The sequence below is a fragment of the Miniopterus schreibersii genome (genome assembly GCF_964146895.1).
Source record: "Miniopterus schreibersii genome assembly, chromosome: 4".
Lineage (NCBI taxonomy): Eukaryota > Metazoa > Chordata > Mammalia > Chiroptera > Miniopteridae > Miniopterus > Miniopterus schreibersii.
In genome coordinates, this window is record NC_138105.1 from 22,043,096 (window position 1) to 22,058,464 (window position 15,369).

The 15,369-nt window shown below is 39.4% G+C and overlaps 1 protein-coding gene and 1 pseudogene across 11 annotated transcripts in view; one reads left to right on the forward strand and one right to left on the reverse strand.

The window, feature by feature from the left end:
• Nucleotides 1–6,689, reverse strand: part of LOC308556100 (F-box/LRR-repeat protein 21) — an 89,053-nt gene extending 82,364 nt beyond the window's left edge. For 5 of the 10 annotated variants that reach the window (XM_081135184.1, XM_081135185.1, XM_081135180.1 and 2 more), the window contains exons 1-4: nucleotides 6,561–6,689; nucleotides 4,283–4,441; nucleotides 2,842–2,942; nucleotides 307–673 (exon numbers count right to left, since the gene is read on the reverse strand). In XM_081135184.1, coding sequence (XP_080991310.1) covers nucleotides 307–673; nucleotides 2,842–2,924 — 450 coding nt within the window. In that variant the 5' untranslated portion in view covers nucleotides 2,925–2,942; nucleotides 4,283–4,441; nucleotides 6,561–6,689. Of the gene's footprint in view, nucleotides 1–306; nucleotides 674–1,837; nucleotides 1,965–2,841; nucleotides 2,943–4,282; nucleotides 4,442–6,528 lie in introns of all 10 variants that reach the window. The other 5 variants (XM_081135179.1, XM_081135183.1, XM_081135178.1 and 2 more) reach the window with 5 other exon arrangements.
• Nucleotides 6,690–12,230: 5,541 nt separating this feature from the next.
• Nucleotides 12,231–13,256, forward strand: LOC308556370 (glyceraldehyde-3-phosphate dehydrogenase pseudogene; annotated as a pseudogene). The gene has a single exon. The product of its transcript is annotated as a glyceraldehyde-3-phosphate dehydrogenase pseudogene (transcript).
• The last annotated feature ends 2,113 nt before the right edge of the window (nucleotides 13,257–15,369 follow it).

Genomic DNA, 15,369 nt, shown 5'->3' on the forward strand with positions numbered 1-15,369 from the left:
TCCCTGACTGCTTCAACAATTAAAAATATTGTTAAAGTCCAGCCGGGCGTGGCTCAGCGGTGGAGCATCAAACTAGGATCCAGGCGATCGGGGTTCAATTCCCGGTCAGGGCACATGCCTGGGTTGTGGGCTCGATCCCCAGTCAGGGGCGTGCAGGAGGCAGCCGATCAATGACTCTCTCATCATTAATGTTTCTATCTCTCTATCCCTCTCCTTTCCTCTCTCTGAAATCAATAAAGATATATTTTTTAAAAAATATTGTTAAAATATAAATCATGGTTTCTATTTAATGCATATTTTTCTTACCTTAAAGCTAACATACTGGAGATGGGTAGCATGCCTTTTAATAATCTGCTGAATGAGATCAGGATGAGTAGACTTAAAATATGAAGTAGCTGGCTGGTTCAGTTCAAATTCAAACCTTCTCCAAAGGTCAGGGATATGGAAAACTTCATTCCATCTCCTACATACAGAAGACGCCCGGGCCCGATCTATTAAAGGAAGATACTGAAAAATGCGTAATACCACATGAGGAGGCAAACTCCCCCAGTCTAGAAGAACAGTGTACGCCAGAGTCTGGTTGAGAGAAGAATAGAATCCGAGCTTGGGCTGTTTCATTGCTGGTGGAGACTGTACAATTTTATTCACAATAGATAAATTGTTCCTCTTCATTCTGTAAACATTAAAAAAGTTGTGATCATTTTCCCGCATTTCCATTATATATTTGTGCTCTACTTGTTTGGAATAACATTAGACAGTGAAAAACAGTTTAAAACAATTTAGAAAGTAATCTTCCATTTTCATGCATTGATACGTACTGCTATGTGCTGCGGGTACAGAGATAAGTAAGAGGGAACCTGTTCTCAAAGAGCTGTGGCCAGATGGTGAAATGTAGTGATAAATGCCATCAATGAAGCTGGAACAAGTTGCAATGGGAAAATAGAGCAATGCTACATAATCGAGTTTGTATGTGGGAGGTGGTAGTTGGCAAGGCTTCAAAGAGGAAAGGTCCAAGAAAGCTGTGTATGTTGCAGGTTCATTCCTGGTCAATTACTGTGTTCTTACTATCTCCTACACAGAAGGAAGCATCACGTCGCAATTGTGCTAAAAACTCCTGAGGGATATGAGGGACAGTAAAACACAATTAAAAGCATAGGTCTCAATGAGTCCCAGCTCTGCCATTTACTAACCATGTGATCTTGTCTGAACAAATTAATTTAAGCCTCAGTCTCCTCATCTGAAAAGCAGAGAGAACAGCAGTACCATCTTGTAAGGTTGTTGTGAGAATTAAAGTACACTAAATGCCAGCACATAGTAAATGCTCAATAAATGTTTCAGTTGTTGTTATTTTAAATTGTCCAATGCATTTTTCTGAACAAATTTCATTAAGCTGAAGCACAATTCTAACAAAAAGTCAAATGATCTGTTACAATTTTCAGATAATCCCAAGACACAGGAGCTCTAGAGAAATTGGACAATGGCAGGGACAAAGCCTGGGTAAGCAACACACCTGACCATTACCTGCCAATGTAAAATAGCAAAGGAAAGAGCATTCTTCCCCAAGAGAAACAAATGATAAATCTCCAGGTATTAGTCAGCTTGAAATACAACTAAGTTCCAACAAATTTCAGGTCCAGATATACCCAAGTATACTGGGTTATCTTGTACATGTTTTACATAAGAATCCAAAGTATTTTAAGTATACAATTATTTGAGAGGCAAAATAACAGTAAGAGTAGTTCTGAACTTTAACTTTGGTTGACTGTTCAATCCTCTTTTCACCCCTGAGTGCTAGAAATGTATATGTGGAAGATTCAGTGTCATAATTAAAACATACCTTTAAATCTAATGAAATAGTTATTTAATATGTAAATATCTCTGTCTTGTGAGTCACTCTGTCTGATGTGAAACATTTCTTAATCACAACATAGAGTTGGATCCCAGAAGCAGGACTGACCTAGTCACTGAACAAAATGAAAGGTCATCTTTCGGGTTTGGAAAACTGAAATGGAAAGCAAAAATAGTTGCAAAGCTGTGTCTCAAGCATCAAGCAAAAGAGCTACCACATACATTTTAATCTGACTAAAATTACACGCATGATGGAGAACTGGTCCAGCAATACAACATAAAATATATGAAACTGCTGACATCAATAATTCAAAACATATGCTATTTTGAAAGGGCACAATCTGTTCTTTAATGCTAATTCCCTAAAATGAAATATGATGGCCTAGGGAAGGTAAAGGAATGGACACTAGACTCTAAATCCTGATGTGGAGCACATTTATTGACATTTTGCTTGTAATTGTTTTATTTTGATAGCCTATAGAATGGATAGAAATCTCACTAAGGTATTACAAAAAAGTTATCCTGAATATTATCCCTCACTAGAAAAGCAATGAAGCCAAAAACAAAACAAAGACTTCTTCCAAATGTCAGATTAAAAAAATTGCCTTGCAATTCTAAACAAAGCAATTGTGCTATATATTAAATCTGACTGTGTGTAATAACAATTGTTAAAATTGTTTATTTAGTAAAATCATTAAATTGCCAACTCAATGATAGAATCACCATAACTAAAGGATATTATGTAGCAATAATTCTATTAAAAGTAATATTTTAATTTTCTTTTGTCTTGTCTACGTTAGTTTTCAGAGCACCCATAAATCATAAATTTCATGTAAAATAATTTTATAGCAATGAGCATCAGCAAACTACATTTTAGAGTGCAAGACAAATTGATCTTTTTTTGCTTGAAAATGATATAAAAACTCCAGCCTAAACATGTATGATCATTTTTAGAAATTAATCATTTATTTTTCAAACTACCAACTTTCTTACCTAAAGAAGGCTTGCAGGTTACAGTTCACTCTGAATGAATGAAATGAAGTAACTGCTGCCATGGGGTACTCACCAACATCCATTTGATTTCACTTCCTAGGCTGGTAAAATACCATAAAAACATATTCATCAGAATGTATAAATAAAAATCCAATAATTTTGATGCTTAGGATATTTATATATCATTGTATATGTTGCAAGTTTTTGATGGGAAATTATTGATTACCAAACTAATTTTTTCCTACACAGAAGGAAACCTGTTCATTCAAAAACAAACAAACAAACAAAAAGCTAGCCTAGTTAGTGGAACTATTACAACAGTTGCCAGGAATTACACTTGAAGCTCTACTAAAATAGAAGGCAGTAGTAGATCAAATAGTCAAATGGCTCTGAAAATTCACATTTTAATGAACACGTATGGAGCAATACTACAAAAAATTTAAGGTAGTCCCTGATTCCATTTATTTGTTATTAGGCTCTGTAAATCATTCCGTTCCAGTTTTTGGAAGCACATAATACCACTAAAGTTGTAATAATTAAATAAGCAGACATAACTTTTATTACTTGTCATTCCTCTATAAAAGTAGTTTCATTAGTCTGCTATTAACAGAACATATGCTTATGTGGTTTTTAAATTTGTGACTTACATATTGACAGATATAACTGATTCATTCTTACTTGATTCATTCATAGTCTCTTTGAGGTTTGGCCAATTTTAGGCACAGCGACTTGTTACGAGTTAGGAGCAGTTTATGGACATGGAAGAAAATAATAACTGGTCTACACCATGACCAAAACTCACTGTCTTGGCATCATGAGTAAATGTCGTAAAGAATAAATGCATTCTACTACTTTTGTGAGCCAGATTAAACTATACAGAGGAGGTGCAGGAAGCAACCTAATAAGCAACTAAAACCTCTTAAATCTCTACTGCCTACCACCTGCCAGCTCTCAATCTCTCTCTGAATCTTATTTCTAAAACAGAGTTTTGGAGGACAGTTGGGGAGAATGTATTAGAGACCAGAAGCCACAATTTGATTCCCCCCACTACCATCTGTTCTACTATTACCCAAACCACTATTTTACAGACCACAGCAAGGCAGCCTCTCTCTCCTTTTCATTCCACTCCAGAAGTAGGTGGAAAGGAGCTATCAGGCACACATTTAGAGGAACACCACAAGTAAGAGAAAGACAAGTCGAGTGACTTGTGCTCCCCTAATCAGATGACGCACAATTTTATTTACTGCAGAAACTTTTCTATTGAGTTACCAATCCAGCTACTTTTGTGTTTTCAGGCCATTCTTTATGCTAGAAAATAATAAAGTAATCTGGTAATGTTATATAAATAGGAAATCACTATCTAAGACCCATTAGAAGATGGTATGCAAGTACTTATTTCAAATCAGTTCACTGGAGTCTTCAGGATTAGACGAATTCTTACCTGGTTGCTGAAGGAACTTGACCGCTGTTTCAGAATCACTATCTGGAATTGTGAGGGCTGGTAGAAGACAAAACCAGAACACAGGATCCCATCAAGTGATAAGCCATACTTCCAAAAAGGGAGAGATGAGCAAGCTTGACAGTGATCTTTAGCACAATTCTAGAGTACAAAACGGGTTTATGAGCATTTGGGAAAGAGCGTAATGATGATTCCAAGTCCACTTAGAAGCTTCACTAACTACCCTAACCCAATTTCCTTTTTTTGATATGTTTACTAATTTGGTGAATCCGGTGACCATGTGAGTATGATGCTCTAAAATTAAGAAATTTCCCATGGTATTCTTGAGGGAAAGATAGTCAAAGACTTTAGAAGAAAGATGAAACCTCCAAAGCCAAACTGGTGGCAGCAATGGAAGCAACCATCTTCTGCACCGTCTCCAGGTTTTTCCAGGTTGGTTAAACAAACACACGGAAAGAACTTTTAAGTCTCAAGTTTTCAATCATCACAACACTAGAAATGCTGCAATACTACAGGTAATAAAGATTCAGAATTATCTAAAAGTCTAGACAAATCTGTTGGAAGCAGCAAGATGAAAGTGAACAGGAAGTAATCAGCTAATGTTCCTGTCTAAAGTGGCACACTGAAACCTGAGATAGCTTCCACCACAGGAAGAAATTTGGAAATGTCCTTTATTTAAGTTACTTTCCAAAGTGGCACACTGCACAATCAGATTGCTGTCACCACAGGCGGACAGTCTCTGCTATGGGGTCTGAAATCCCAGTTATCAGCACCATGACAAGGGAGATGTGGCCTGGACAGGAAAGCTGAAGATTTGTTCCAAAAGGCAGCTTTACAACACATAGCTTTCTAATATACCTCCTCCCACTACATAAACCCAAGCAGAGAACAAAACTCAATTTTTTAGGAATGTTGCAGAAAAATATTTATGTTCTTTGCAGCCCACATCACCTCTAAGTTCCCTTCTAAGTCTAAAAATCTACAATCTTTTTTTTGAAAATGTGAGTCAAAGGATAGTATCATCAAGGTTTCAATTAGACAAAAGATAAGTATCTGTGTCAAATCTTTCCTAAAGCAGTGATTGCCAGCATTTTGGTATTCTCACTTTTTATCAGTGATTTAGCCATTTTCTAATACTTTCTCAAAAGTCTCTCTGCGATATTAAGAGAGATTTATTTTTTCAATCCTTTAACTTTAGAATAGGTATGTTTGCTTTTAAATGACTCACATGAAAAACGGAAGCCTTCAATATATATTCGGATTCAAAACACCTTTTGAGATGCAAGGGAGGGTTGCACAGAACTTGAACTGGGCAGTGGGTTACAATCCCCGGCGGGCTGTTTCCCTCCTCCCCAGGGCTCCGGGAGGGGGGGCGGGGAGGCCCGCAGGCCGGGCCGGCGCGAGGCCTCCCAAACCCGGGGCGCCCGCCGCAGCGAGGGGTAGGCTGCGGCGCCTAACAATGAGTACAAATGATTCAGGAAAGCATTTTGCAACATTTTTTTCTGAGAGAAAATAATCCTAATTTATTCCACCTCCTGTTTTGGAGAACATTTCTGGGCACAGGTGCCAAAGGCAAAACCAGTAGATTCTTCCAACTCAGCGGCAAGGCTTACAGCTACTTGCCTCTTGGACATTTACTTCTCCGTGGAAAGTCCAAACTCTCTCACACGACCGTCCTGCAAACTAGAGCACTCGGAGGGGCCGAGCTGAAGCCACCGCGAGCGTGTCGCGACCGCTCGGCCCGCCCCGCAGCCACACACGCTCCACACGCCGCCGCACGCGCGCCTGAGGGGTCAGGAGCTTACCCTCCGAAGATGAGCAAAATGACTGAATTCAGGGACCCCGGGTCCCCTGCTCGCCTCGCCCTGCAGAAAAAACACCCCTGAGGAAACACGGAAAGAACTGAGGCTGCCAAACCCCACAGACCACCGGAGCTCGGGGCGAATCAAATCGGGGGGGGGGGGGGCAGTTTGCCAGGTGGCCCTGGTCTCAAGCCGGAGGTGGGGTCGCTCCTCGGGCCCCCTCCCCGCCCACCTCTCGCCTCGGGACGCGAAGGATGCCGGGTCACGCCTCCTCGTTCCCCGAGAAAGCGCGCGCTGTCCGCGGGCACCCCCGCGCCGCCGAATCACCCCCCGCCTGAGGCAGGACTCGGGTTGCGGCCCGCAGCTCCCTCCGTCAGCCGCTGCGCACCCCAGGAAGCCCACCGCGACCGCGGCAGGAAAGGCTACCTTTGTACATAAACCCACGTGTGTTTCCGCACCTGCCCCGGCGTTCGCCCGCTGGGCTGTCACAGCGGGAGCCAGCACGCCCGGTCCGAGCTCGGGGTGGCTGCCCCACAGCCGGCGGAGCTCGGCGGGCGCGAGGACCCCCGAGGCCGCGGGCGCGCGAGGCCGGCCCCGCCCCGCCCCGCCCCCAGGCCGCCACGCATGCGCGCAGCTCCGTTGTTCGCGGGAGGCCGGGCGGCCGCTCGCACCTGCCCGGGAGGCCCTGGGCGGCGCCTGGGCGGAGCGGATGGTGCGCTGCCCGCCGGGCTTCAACCGAGGCGCTGCTACCAGCTGCGAAGTAAAACAGACGGCCAGCCTCTCAAAGGTTCATGAGTTACCATTTCCGGTTTTAGAACTTCACCTCCCCAGAAAGTGCACTCCGTTGTTCATACACAAATACTCGAAAGAGCATTTTTAAAATATCAAAAGTGGTAACAGCCCGGCGTTAAATGTGTATATATCACCTCGCCGTCCTGGGCCACGTCTCATCCCCGGATAACCGCTGTTGGTGCTGTAAACAACCAGATCTACACATACACAAAAAATATACAGTCAGAGGTAAAGGTCTCATGACTTTCATATTCATTACTTGTTGTTTTTTTAAATCTGAGACCAAACGATACATAATGTTTTGGAACTTACTCTTTTGCTTACTGCATCATGGACATAGTTTCATATTAACACGCATAGATCTCCCTAATACTTCTAATTTTTTCCAAACAGCTTTCTTGAGGTCTAATTGACCAAATAGACTGCACATACTTAAAGCGTACAATTTTGATAAGTTTTGACCCCTTGAAACCATCATGGGATTCAAAATAATGAACATATGCATATCTCCAAAACGTTTCCTTACGCCCTTTTGCGATCCCTCTGTCAACACTTTCTGGCACTATGGATTAGTTTGCATTTTCTGGAATTTTATATAAATTGAATCACAGAGTATGTACTCTTTTTTTTGTCTGGCTATTTGCACTGAACATAATTGTTTCGAGATTCATTCATGTTGTTGCATGTATCATAGTTCTTTTTATTGAGTAATATTCCTCTGTACGGATAAACCACAGTTTGTTTATATATTCACCTGAGGATGGACATTGAGTTGTTAATAGTTTGGGGCTATTACAAATAAAGCTGTTATGAACGTTATTTGTATGGACATATGCTTTCATTTCTTTTGGATAAATACCTAGGAATGGAATAGCTGCATTGTATGATAGGTGTATGTTTAACTTCTAAAAAAGACAGCCTTGCCAGTGTATTTTCCAAAGAGGCTATTTTACGTTCCCACCAACAGTGTATTAGGGCTCCATTTCCTCCACAGCCTCACTCATACATTTTAATCTAATAAATGTCCAGAGGTATCACAATGCAGTTTTAATGTACATTTCCCTAATGAATAAGGAGGTTGAGCATTTTTTCATGTGCTTATCTACCATCTATGCATCTTTTTTGGTAAAGTCTTTATTCACATCTTTTCCTAATTTTAGTTGGGTGTTTGTTCTCTCATTATTGAATTTGGAGAATATTTTATATATTCTGGATACAAATATTCTATCAGATATATGACATAGCTATTTTTTCCCCAATCTGTGGCTTTTCTTTTTACTCTCCTTTTGAAGAGCAGATGTTTTCATTTTGACAGAATTCAGTTTATCAATTTGTTCTCTTATGGACTCTGATGTCAAATCTAAGAAATCTTTGCCTAAGCCATGCTTACAAAAATTTTCTCCTATATGGTTTATAATTTTAGATGTTACATGTAGGTGTATATTCATTTAACTTTTGTGTGTGGTTCAAGGTATGAATCAAAGTTCATCTGTTTTGTAAATGTATATCCAGTTATCCTATCACTAGCTTTTTTTTTTTTTTTAATATGTTTTTATTGATTTCAGAGAGAGGAAAGGAGAGGGAGAGAAACATCAATGATGAGAGAGAGTCATTGATCGGCTGCTTCCTGCACACCCCCCACTGGGGATCGAGCCTGCAATCCAGGCATGTGCCCTGAAGAAATTGAACCCTGACCTCCTGGTTCATAGGTCGACATTCAACCACTGAGCCACACAAGCTGGGCCTATCACCAGCTTTTGAAGAGCCTATTATTTTTCTCCACTGAACTGCCTTTGCACCTTTGTGAAAAATCAGTGGCCCTTGTACGTGTGGATCTATTTTTAAACTCTCTATTCTGTTTGATTGATATATTTGTCCATCTTTATGCCAACAGCAAAGTCTTGATTTCTGTAACTTTAAATAATTATTAAAATCAAATATGTTTAGTCTTTCAACTTGATCTTTTTAAAAGCAATTTTGGCTATTCTATATTCTTTGCATTTCCATATGAATTTTAAATTTAACTTGTCAATATCTACAAAAAATCCTACTGGGATTTTGCTAGAAATTGACTTAAATCTAGAAATCAATTTGGGGAGAATTCATATTTTAAAAATATTAATTTTTCAAACCCAAGAACACAATGTATCTCTCCATTTATTTAGGTCTTCTTTAATTTCTCTCAACAATGTTTGAATTTTTATACAGGTCTTGAGCACATTTTCCCCCGCCAGAGGTATATTTACTTATTTTCCTATCTTTCTCTATTGTTAAATCCAATTTGCTAAAATTTCATTTAGAATTTATGCATCTATGTTCATGGGGGATATTGGTTTATAATTTCCTTTTCTTGTGATAAATAGCCTTGTGAGATTTTGGTATCAAGTAACCCTGGCCTTATAGACCATGTTGGGAAGTACTTCCATCTCTTCAATATTCTAGAAAAGTTTGTGTAAATGGTATTATTTATTAGTTAAATGTTTGGTAGAATTCACCAATGAAGTCATCTGGGCCTGGAGTTTATTTTGTGGGAAGGTTTTTATCTACAAATTTAATTACTTCAGTAGATAGAAGACTACTCAGTTTATCTGTTTCTTCCTGAATGAGCTTTGGAAGTTTGTCTTTCAAGAAATGTGTCCATTTCATCTAAGTTGTTAAATTGATTCATAATATGGTTCATAATATTTTCTTATTATTCTTTTAATGTCTGTAGTACCTGTAATGATGCCACCTTTTTCATTCCTGATATTGATAATTTCTGTCTACACTCTTTTTTACCTGATCAGTCTGGTTAAAGGTTGTCGATTTTATTGATCTTTTCCAAGAAACAGCTTTTGGTTTCACTGATTTTCTGAATTGGTTTTTCATTTGTTTGTTTTATACTTTATTAATTTCTGCTCTGATATTTGTTTCCTGTCTTTTGTTTACTTGAGTGAGTTGAATTTGATATTTTTCTCCAGTTTCTCATGGTTGGAGTGAAATTCATTCTTTTAGTGCTATAAGTATCCCCCTAAGTACTGTTTCAGTGGCACATCACCAATACCTAAATGAAGGGCATCTACTAAATTCCGTATGTGTTTCCCCTTCCTCTATAGCAGTGAAGGAACTCTCTCAAGGCAGTGAAATGCGGGCAATCATAAGACTTCTATCTTGTGTCTTGAAAGCTGTTGTTTCATAAGTTTTATTCTATATTGGAAGTGGGAGTGTTGTTTCTGCAGAGGGTATATTCAGTCCCTGTTTCTCTATATTGATTAGAATGAGAGGTCTCAAACTTTGTAATGGCTGAATGAGAAGTTTCCCTTATATGGAAACATCACAAGTCCTTTAACTATTCTCCTATTGCTAGATTTTTAGTTTTACTATCAGAAGTATGCTGTGAAGGTCATATATTTGGTGCATGTCTGTGAATATTACTGAAGAATAGTCCTATAACTGGAATTGCTGGTTCAAATATTTATTTTAATAGCTATGGTCATATCTAAAATAAATGTTAGATAACTATAATATACTTGATTTCAAACTAAGGAGCACACAATTATGTCAATAACATATATTTTTAAAAGCATCTCTGTATAGCTCTTTTGTAGGAAGTGTCATTGTCATGATTTGAGCAAACAGTGATTCTGGTTGTTAGAATCAGGATACTCTAGGTTATGCTTCAGCACCATACTGCAAATTCTACTGATTTAACACACAAAGGTTTATTTCTCAGTCATATTCCAATTCTCTCACAATTCAGCTAGGTGCTCTGGTCCCTGTTGTCTTCTTCATTCTGGGACCAAAGATGATGGAACAGTTACTATATAAAAAGTTGTCAGTCTGTGACTGAGGGAAAGAAACAGTGGGACACATACATTGCATCTTATGCTTCTAAATATATGTCAATTCCATTCTTATTTTATTGGTCAAAGCTAGTCAAAATGGCCACACCTAACTTTAAGTGGGTGAGATAATCCAATCTTACCATATGCCTGGAAGGAGAAACCTGGAATGTTTGGAAATAGCTGTAATGACGGTCACTTTAGTAAAAGTGTGCAATCAAAAATTTCACAAAAATATTTTAAAGCATAAAAAAAAGGTTTCACTTTTATAAAGTTCAGGGAGGGGAAGTCCTCAAGATTGCAGTCACTTCTGACACCAACTGCAGATATCAGGGATCCTCAAGACTATACTGCTTCTAACAACAATTGTTAAGTTTGGGGGTCTCCAAGACGAGCCTCAGATTGATGGATAATTCTCTAGAAGGACTCACAGAATTCACTGAAAGCCATTATATTCATGGTTATGCTTTATTACAGTGAAAGAATACAGATTAAAGTCAGTCAAGGGAAGAGATGCATGGGACAGAGTCCAGGAAAGTTCCACATGGGAGCTACCACTTGTCATCTACCAGTGAAGTCATGGACAGCACTAATTCTCCCAGCAATAATGCATGACAATATGCATGGAGTACTGCCAACTGGGGAAGCTCACTTGAGCCTTGGTGTCCAGAGTTTTACTGGGGCTTGGTCACGTAGACATGGTTGGCTGCCTTTATGGCTCACCTTTAGTCTTCAGTCCCTCCACAGGTCCGGTTGATAACTGTGTGGCCCAAAACTCTCACCATATGTCACATTGTTAGACCATTTGGTGTGGTCCAAAGCCCCAAGTAAACAAAGACAGTCTGTCTTATCAGGCAGAACATTCCAAGGCCTTAGAGATCACACTGCAGGACATGAGGACAAAGACCAAACTTCTCTTTGGGTAAGCTTAATTCTTTACTACACGGGTTAAATCATATTTGACTTAACATCGTTTCAGAATGCTACAATTAAATTGCCTATGGATCCTATTTGAAAGAAAAATACATTTGAACTGTATCAGTAGTAATATTTGCTACCTAGTAAAAAGTCTTTATTTTGGGCTTTTTACTAGGTAGCAAGTGATGGGGGGAAAAAAATCAATGCCATATTTATTTTAATATATAAATTGTGTGCTTTCCCCCAAAAAACTTAGCTACACTTCCCACTTTTCTACCTTGCACTTCACCAAAAGCATTACCTACATAAAAAGACACTCAGAGATTTGCTTTGTTATTATTTGTTCCGTGTGAACCTTACAATGAATTTAATTGTGCTCTGAAGATCTATCCTGCTTCCTTTTAAAATTTTGGTATTTAATATTTAAAAAGGTATATGATCTATTTTCTAAATAGGTTAAGATTTTTCTGCCTACTCAAGAGATTTTTGAGATTCAACCTTCACTTCACATTTTTTGAGATTAAGCTTTCCCCAAAGGAAATTAGTAAAGGAACTATTTGCTCTCTGCTCCCCCTGTTTTACAGACTCTGTCTTCTTGCACAGCTCCAGCCACAACCCTGAGACACAATGGTGAAGGTCACAGTGAACAGATTTGGCTGTATTAGATGCCTGGTCACCAGGGCTGATTTTAACTCCGGCAAAGTGAAAGTTGTCACCATCAATAATCCCTTCATTGACCTCAACTACATGGTCTACATGTTCCAGTATGATTCTATTCATGACAAGTTCAAAGGCACAGTCAAGGCTGAGAACTGGAAGCTTATCATCAATGGAAAGTCCATCATCATCTTCCAGGAGCAAGATCCCATCCACATCAAATGGTGTGATGCTGGTGCTGAATATGTTGTGGAGTTCGCTGGTGTCTTCACTGTCTTGGAGAAGACTAGGGCTCACTTGAAGGGTGGAGCCAAGAGAGTTATCATCTCTGTCCCTTCCGAAGATGCCCCCATGTTTGTGATGGATGTGAACCATGACAAGTATGACAATTCCTTCAAGATTATCAGCAATGCCTCCTGCACCACCAACTGCTTGGTGCCCCCTGGCCAAGGTCATCATGACAACTTTGGCATCGTGGAGGGACTCATGACCACAGTTCATGCCATCACTGCCACCCAGAAGACTGTGGATGGCCCCTATGGGAAGCTGTGGCATGATGGCCAAGGGGCTACCCAGAACATCACCCCTGCTTATACTGGCGCTGCCAAGGCTCTGAGAAAGATCATCCCTGAGCTGAATGGGAAGCTCACTGGCCTGGCCCTCTGTGTCCCCACCACCAATGTGTCATTTGTGGATCTGACCTGCCGCCTGGAGAAAGCTGCCAAATATGATGACATCAAGAAGGTAGCAGGCATCAGAGGGCCCTCTCAGGGCATCTCGGGCTACACTAAGGACCAGGTCATCTCCTGCAACTTTAACAGTGACACCAACTCCTCCACCTTCAATGCTGGGATTGGCATTGCCCTCAGTGACCACTTTGTTAAGCTCATTTCTTGGTATGAAAATGAATTTGGCTATAGCAACAGGGTGGTAGACCTTATGGTCCACATGGCCTACAAGGAGTAAGAGTCCCCTGGACCACCAGCTCCGCTGAGAGGAAGAAAGGCCTTCAGCTACTGGGGAGTGCTGGGCTCAAATCAATCCCCCAACACACTGAGAATCTCCTGACTCCACAGTTTTCATCCCAGACCCCCTGAAGAAGGGGAGGGGCTTAGGGAGCCCTACCTTGTCATGAAGAACCATCAATAAAGTTCACTGTGCCCAGCCAAAAAAGAAAAAAAAAAAAAAAGGAAGGAAAAAACTATTTAACTTTACTAAAAAATTAAGGTTATTCATTTTAAAATCACAAATGCCAACTAGTGTGTCTCTAAATGTGAAAAAACTTACTGCTGTTTGTACCATGTTCAAACACAGTGTGAAGCCCCTGTAAAAGGGGGCTTTATGAAGTAAGCATTTACAAATAGGTCAGGGTTAGTCATCACCAACAACATTGATTCAAAGCCATCACCCTGTTTTGAAGCGTGAATATAGTCAAGGGGATTGCATAGAGCTCAAGATTTTAATAACACTATGATGTAAGGTAGCCTTGTCCTGCACAGCCTTGGGGCTCTGAACTTATTTCTTAAAACAAGTAAGAAAAATGATTTTTAATATGTTGCTTTTCACTTATGCTTTTCTAGTCAAGTCTTTATAGCGCAAAGTCATCAAAATAAAATGTAACATTGAGCTGTTTTCCAACTTTGTAGATTACATGGTTTTAAAAGCTGTAACTTAAATAAAATAATTCTGCAAATACACTGTTTTAAAAAGAAATAAATGAATTTATTGTTTAAACATTGAATTTAGTGTTCGAACATTTCACAGGCATACTTTGTTGATTTAGAGATAATTGTCTCCCATTGCTTTATTTATGAAAGGCAAAACCCTGTGTTATTTAATTATCAGCACAAATCTGGGATCATTGAGAGAAACAGGGTCAGTCATTCTAAATCATTTAATAAAAGTAGGTTAGTAGGTCATATTTTATAGCTGTCCTGGCGATCCACCATTTTTAAGAGCATTTCAAAAAGTAGTCACTAGCAAAAATGAAAATTCTTAGCCTTTTGACCAAAAAGAAAAATTTAACACTGAAATTTTTTTCATAAATAGTAGTAAACTCAAGTTACTAAATTTTTATTTCCTCGTTTATGGCAAATTTCCCTATGTTAATTCCAAATCTTTGAAAAATGACATATCTTAAGATTGAAAATTAAGTTTACAATAGTTTAACTTAACTTACTGGATTTAGAAATCCAAAGGGAGTTCTTTTTTAATGATTATCATTCATTAACTTAAGGAATTTGCTGTATTGCTAATCAATTACACTAAGGTCATAAAGTAGAACAATTGTCAGAGGAAATAGGAAAAAATACTGTAATATTTAATGGAAGTAATATTTAAAATGCCGCATCATAGCAGTACTCTGACAACACACACACACCAATCAAGTACCCAAACAGAAATAGGGCAGCTCTTTGTTACAAGCTATTGAGGAGACACTGGAAAAACAAGCTCACAGACATCAGCAAGGTTTGCAAGTCGCTGACATTGGTAACCAACCCAGGACAGACAACACTGCAAAAGTACAAACATCTGGGCAACACAGCTAGGTACTCGTGACAATAATATTCACTACAGCTCACATCGCCGCTGAACACACACACACCTGCAGCAAGGCTCCTGGATGGTGGTGTTAAAGTCATTACAACAGCAGAAATTAATGCAGAGCACAGCATGTCTGGTTTTTACATTTCCATGTATGGATTCCACATATTGAGTAAAATTATACACTCAACATTTACTAGAGGGAGAGTTACATCTTCAAATCTTTCCTGTGAGCCTTACAAAAACATGGGGTGAGGTATGCAAAACATGTACAAAATAAAAATCTAGACCCTGGCCGGTGTGGCTCACTGGTTGAGCATTGACCCATAAACCAAGAGGTTGCTGGTTCAATTCCTGGTCAGGGCACATGCCTGGGTTGCAGGCTTGATCCCAGTGGGCAGTGTGCAGGAGGCAGCCGATCGATGTTTCTGTCTCATTAATCTTTCTATCTCTCTATCGCTCTCCCTTCCTTGCTCTCTAAAAATCAATAAAACTATATTTAAAAAAATCTAAATGAAACCACTTTCCTGCATAT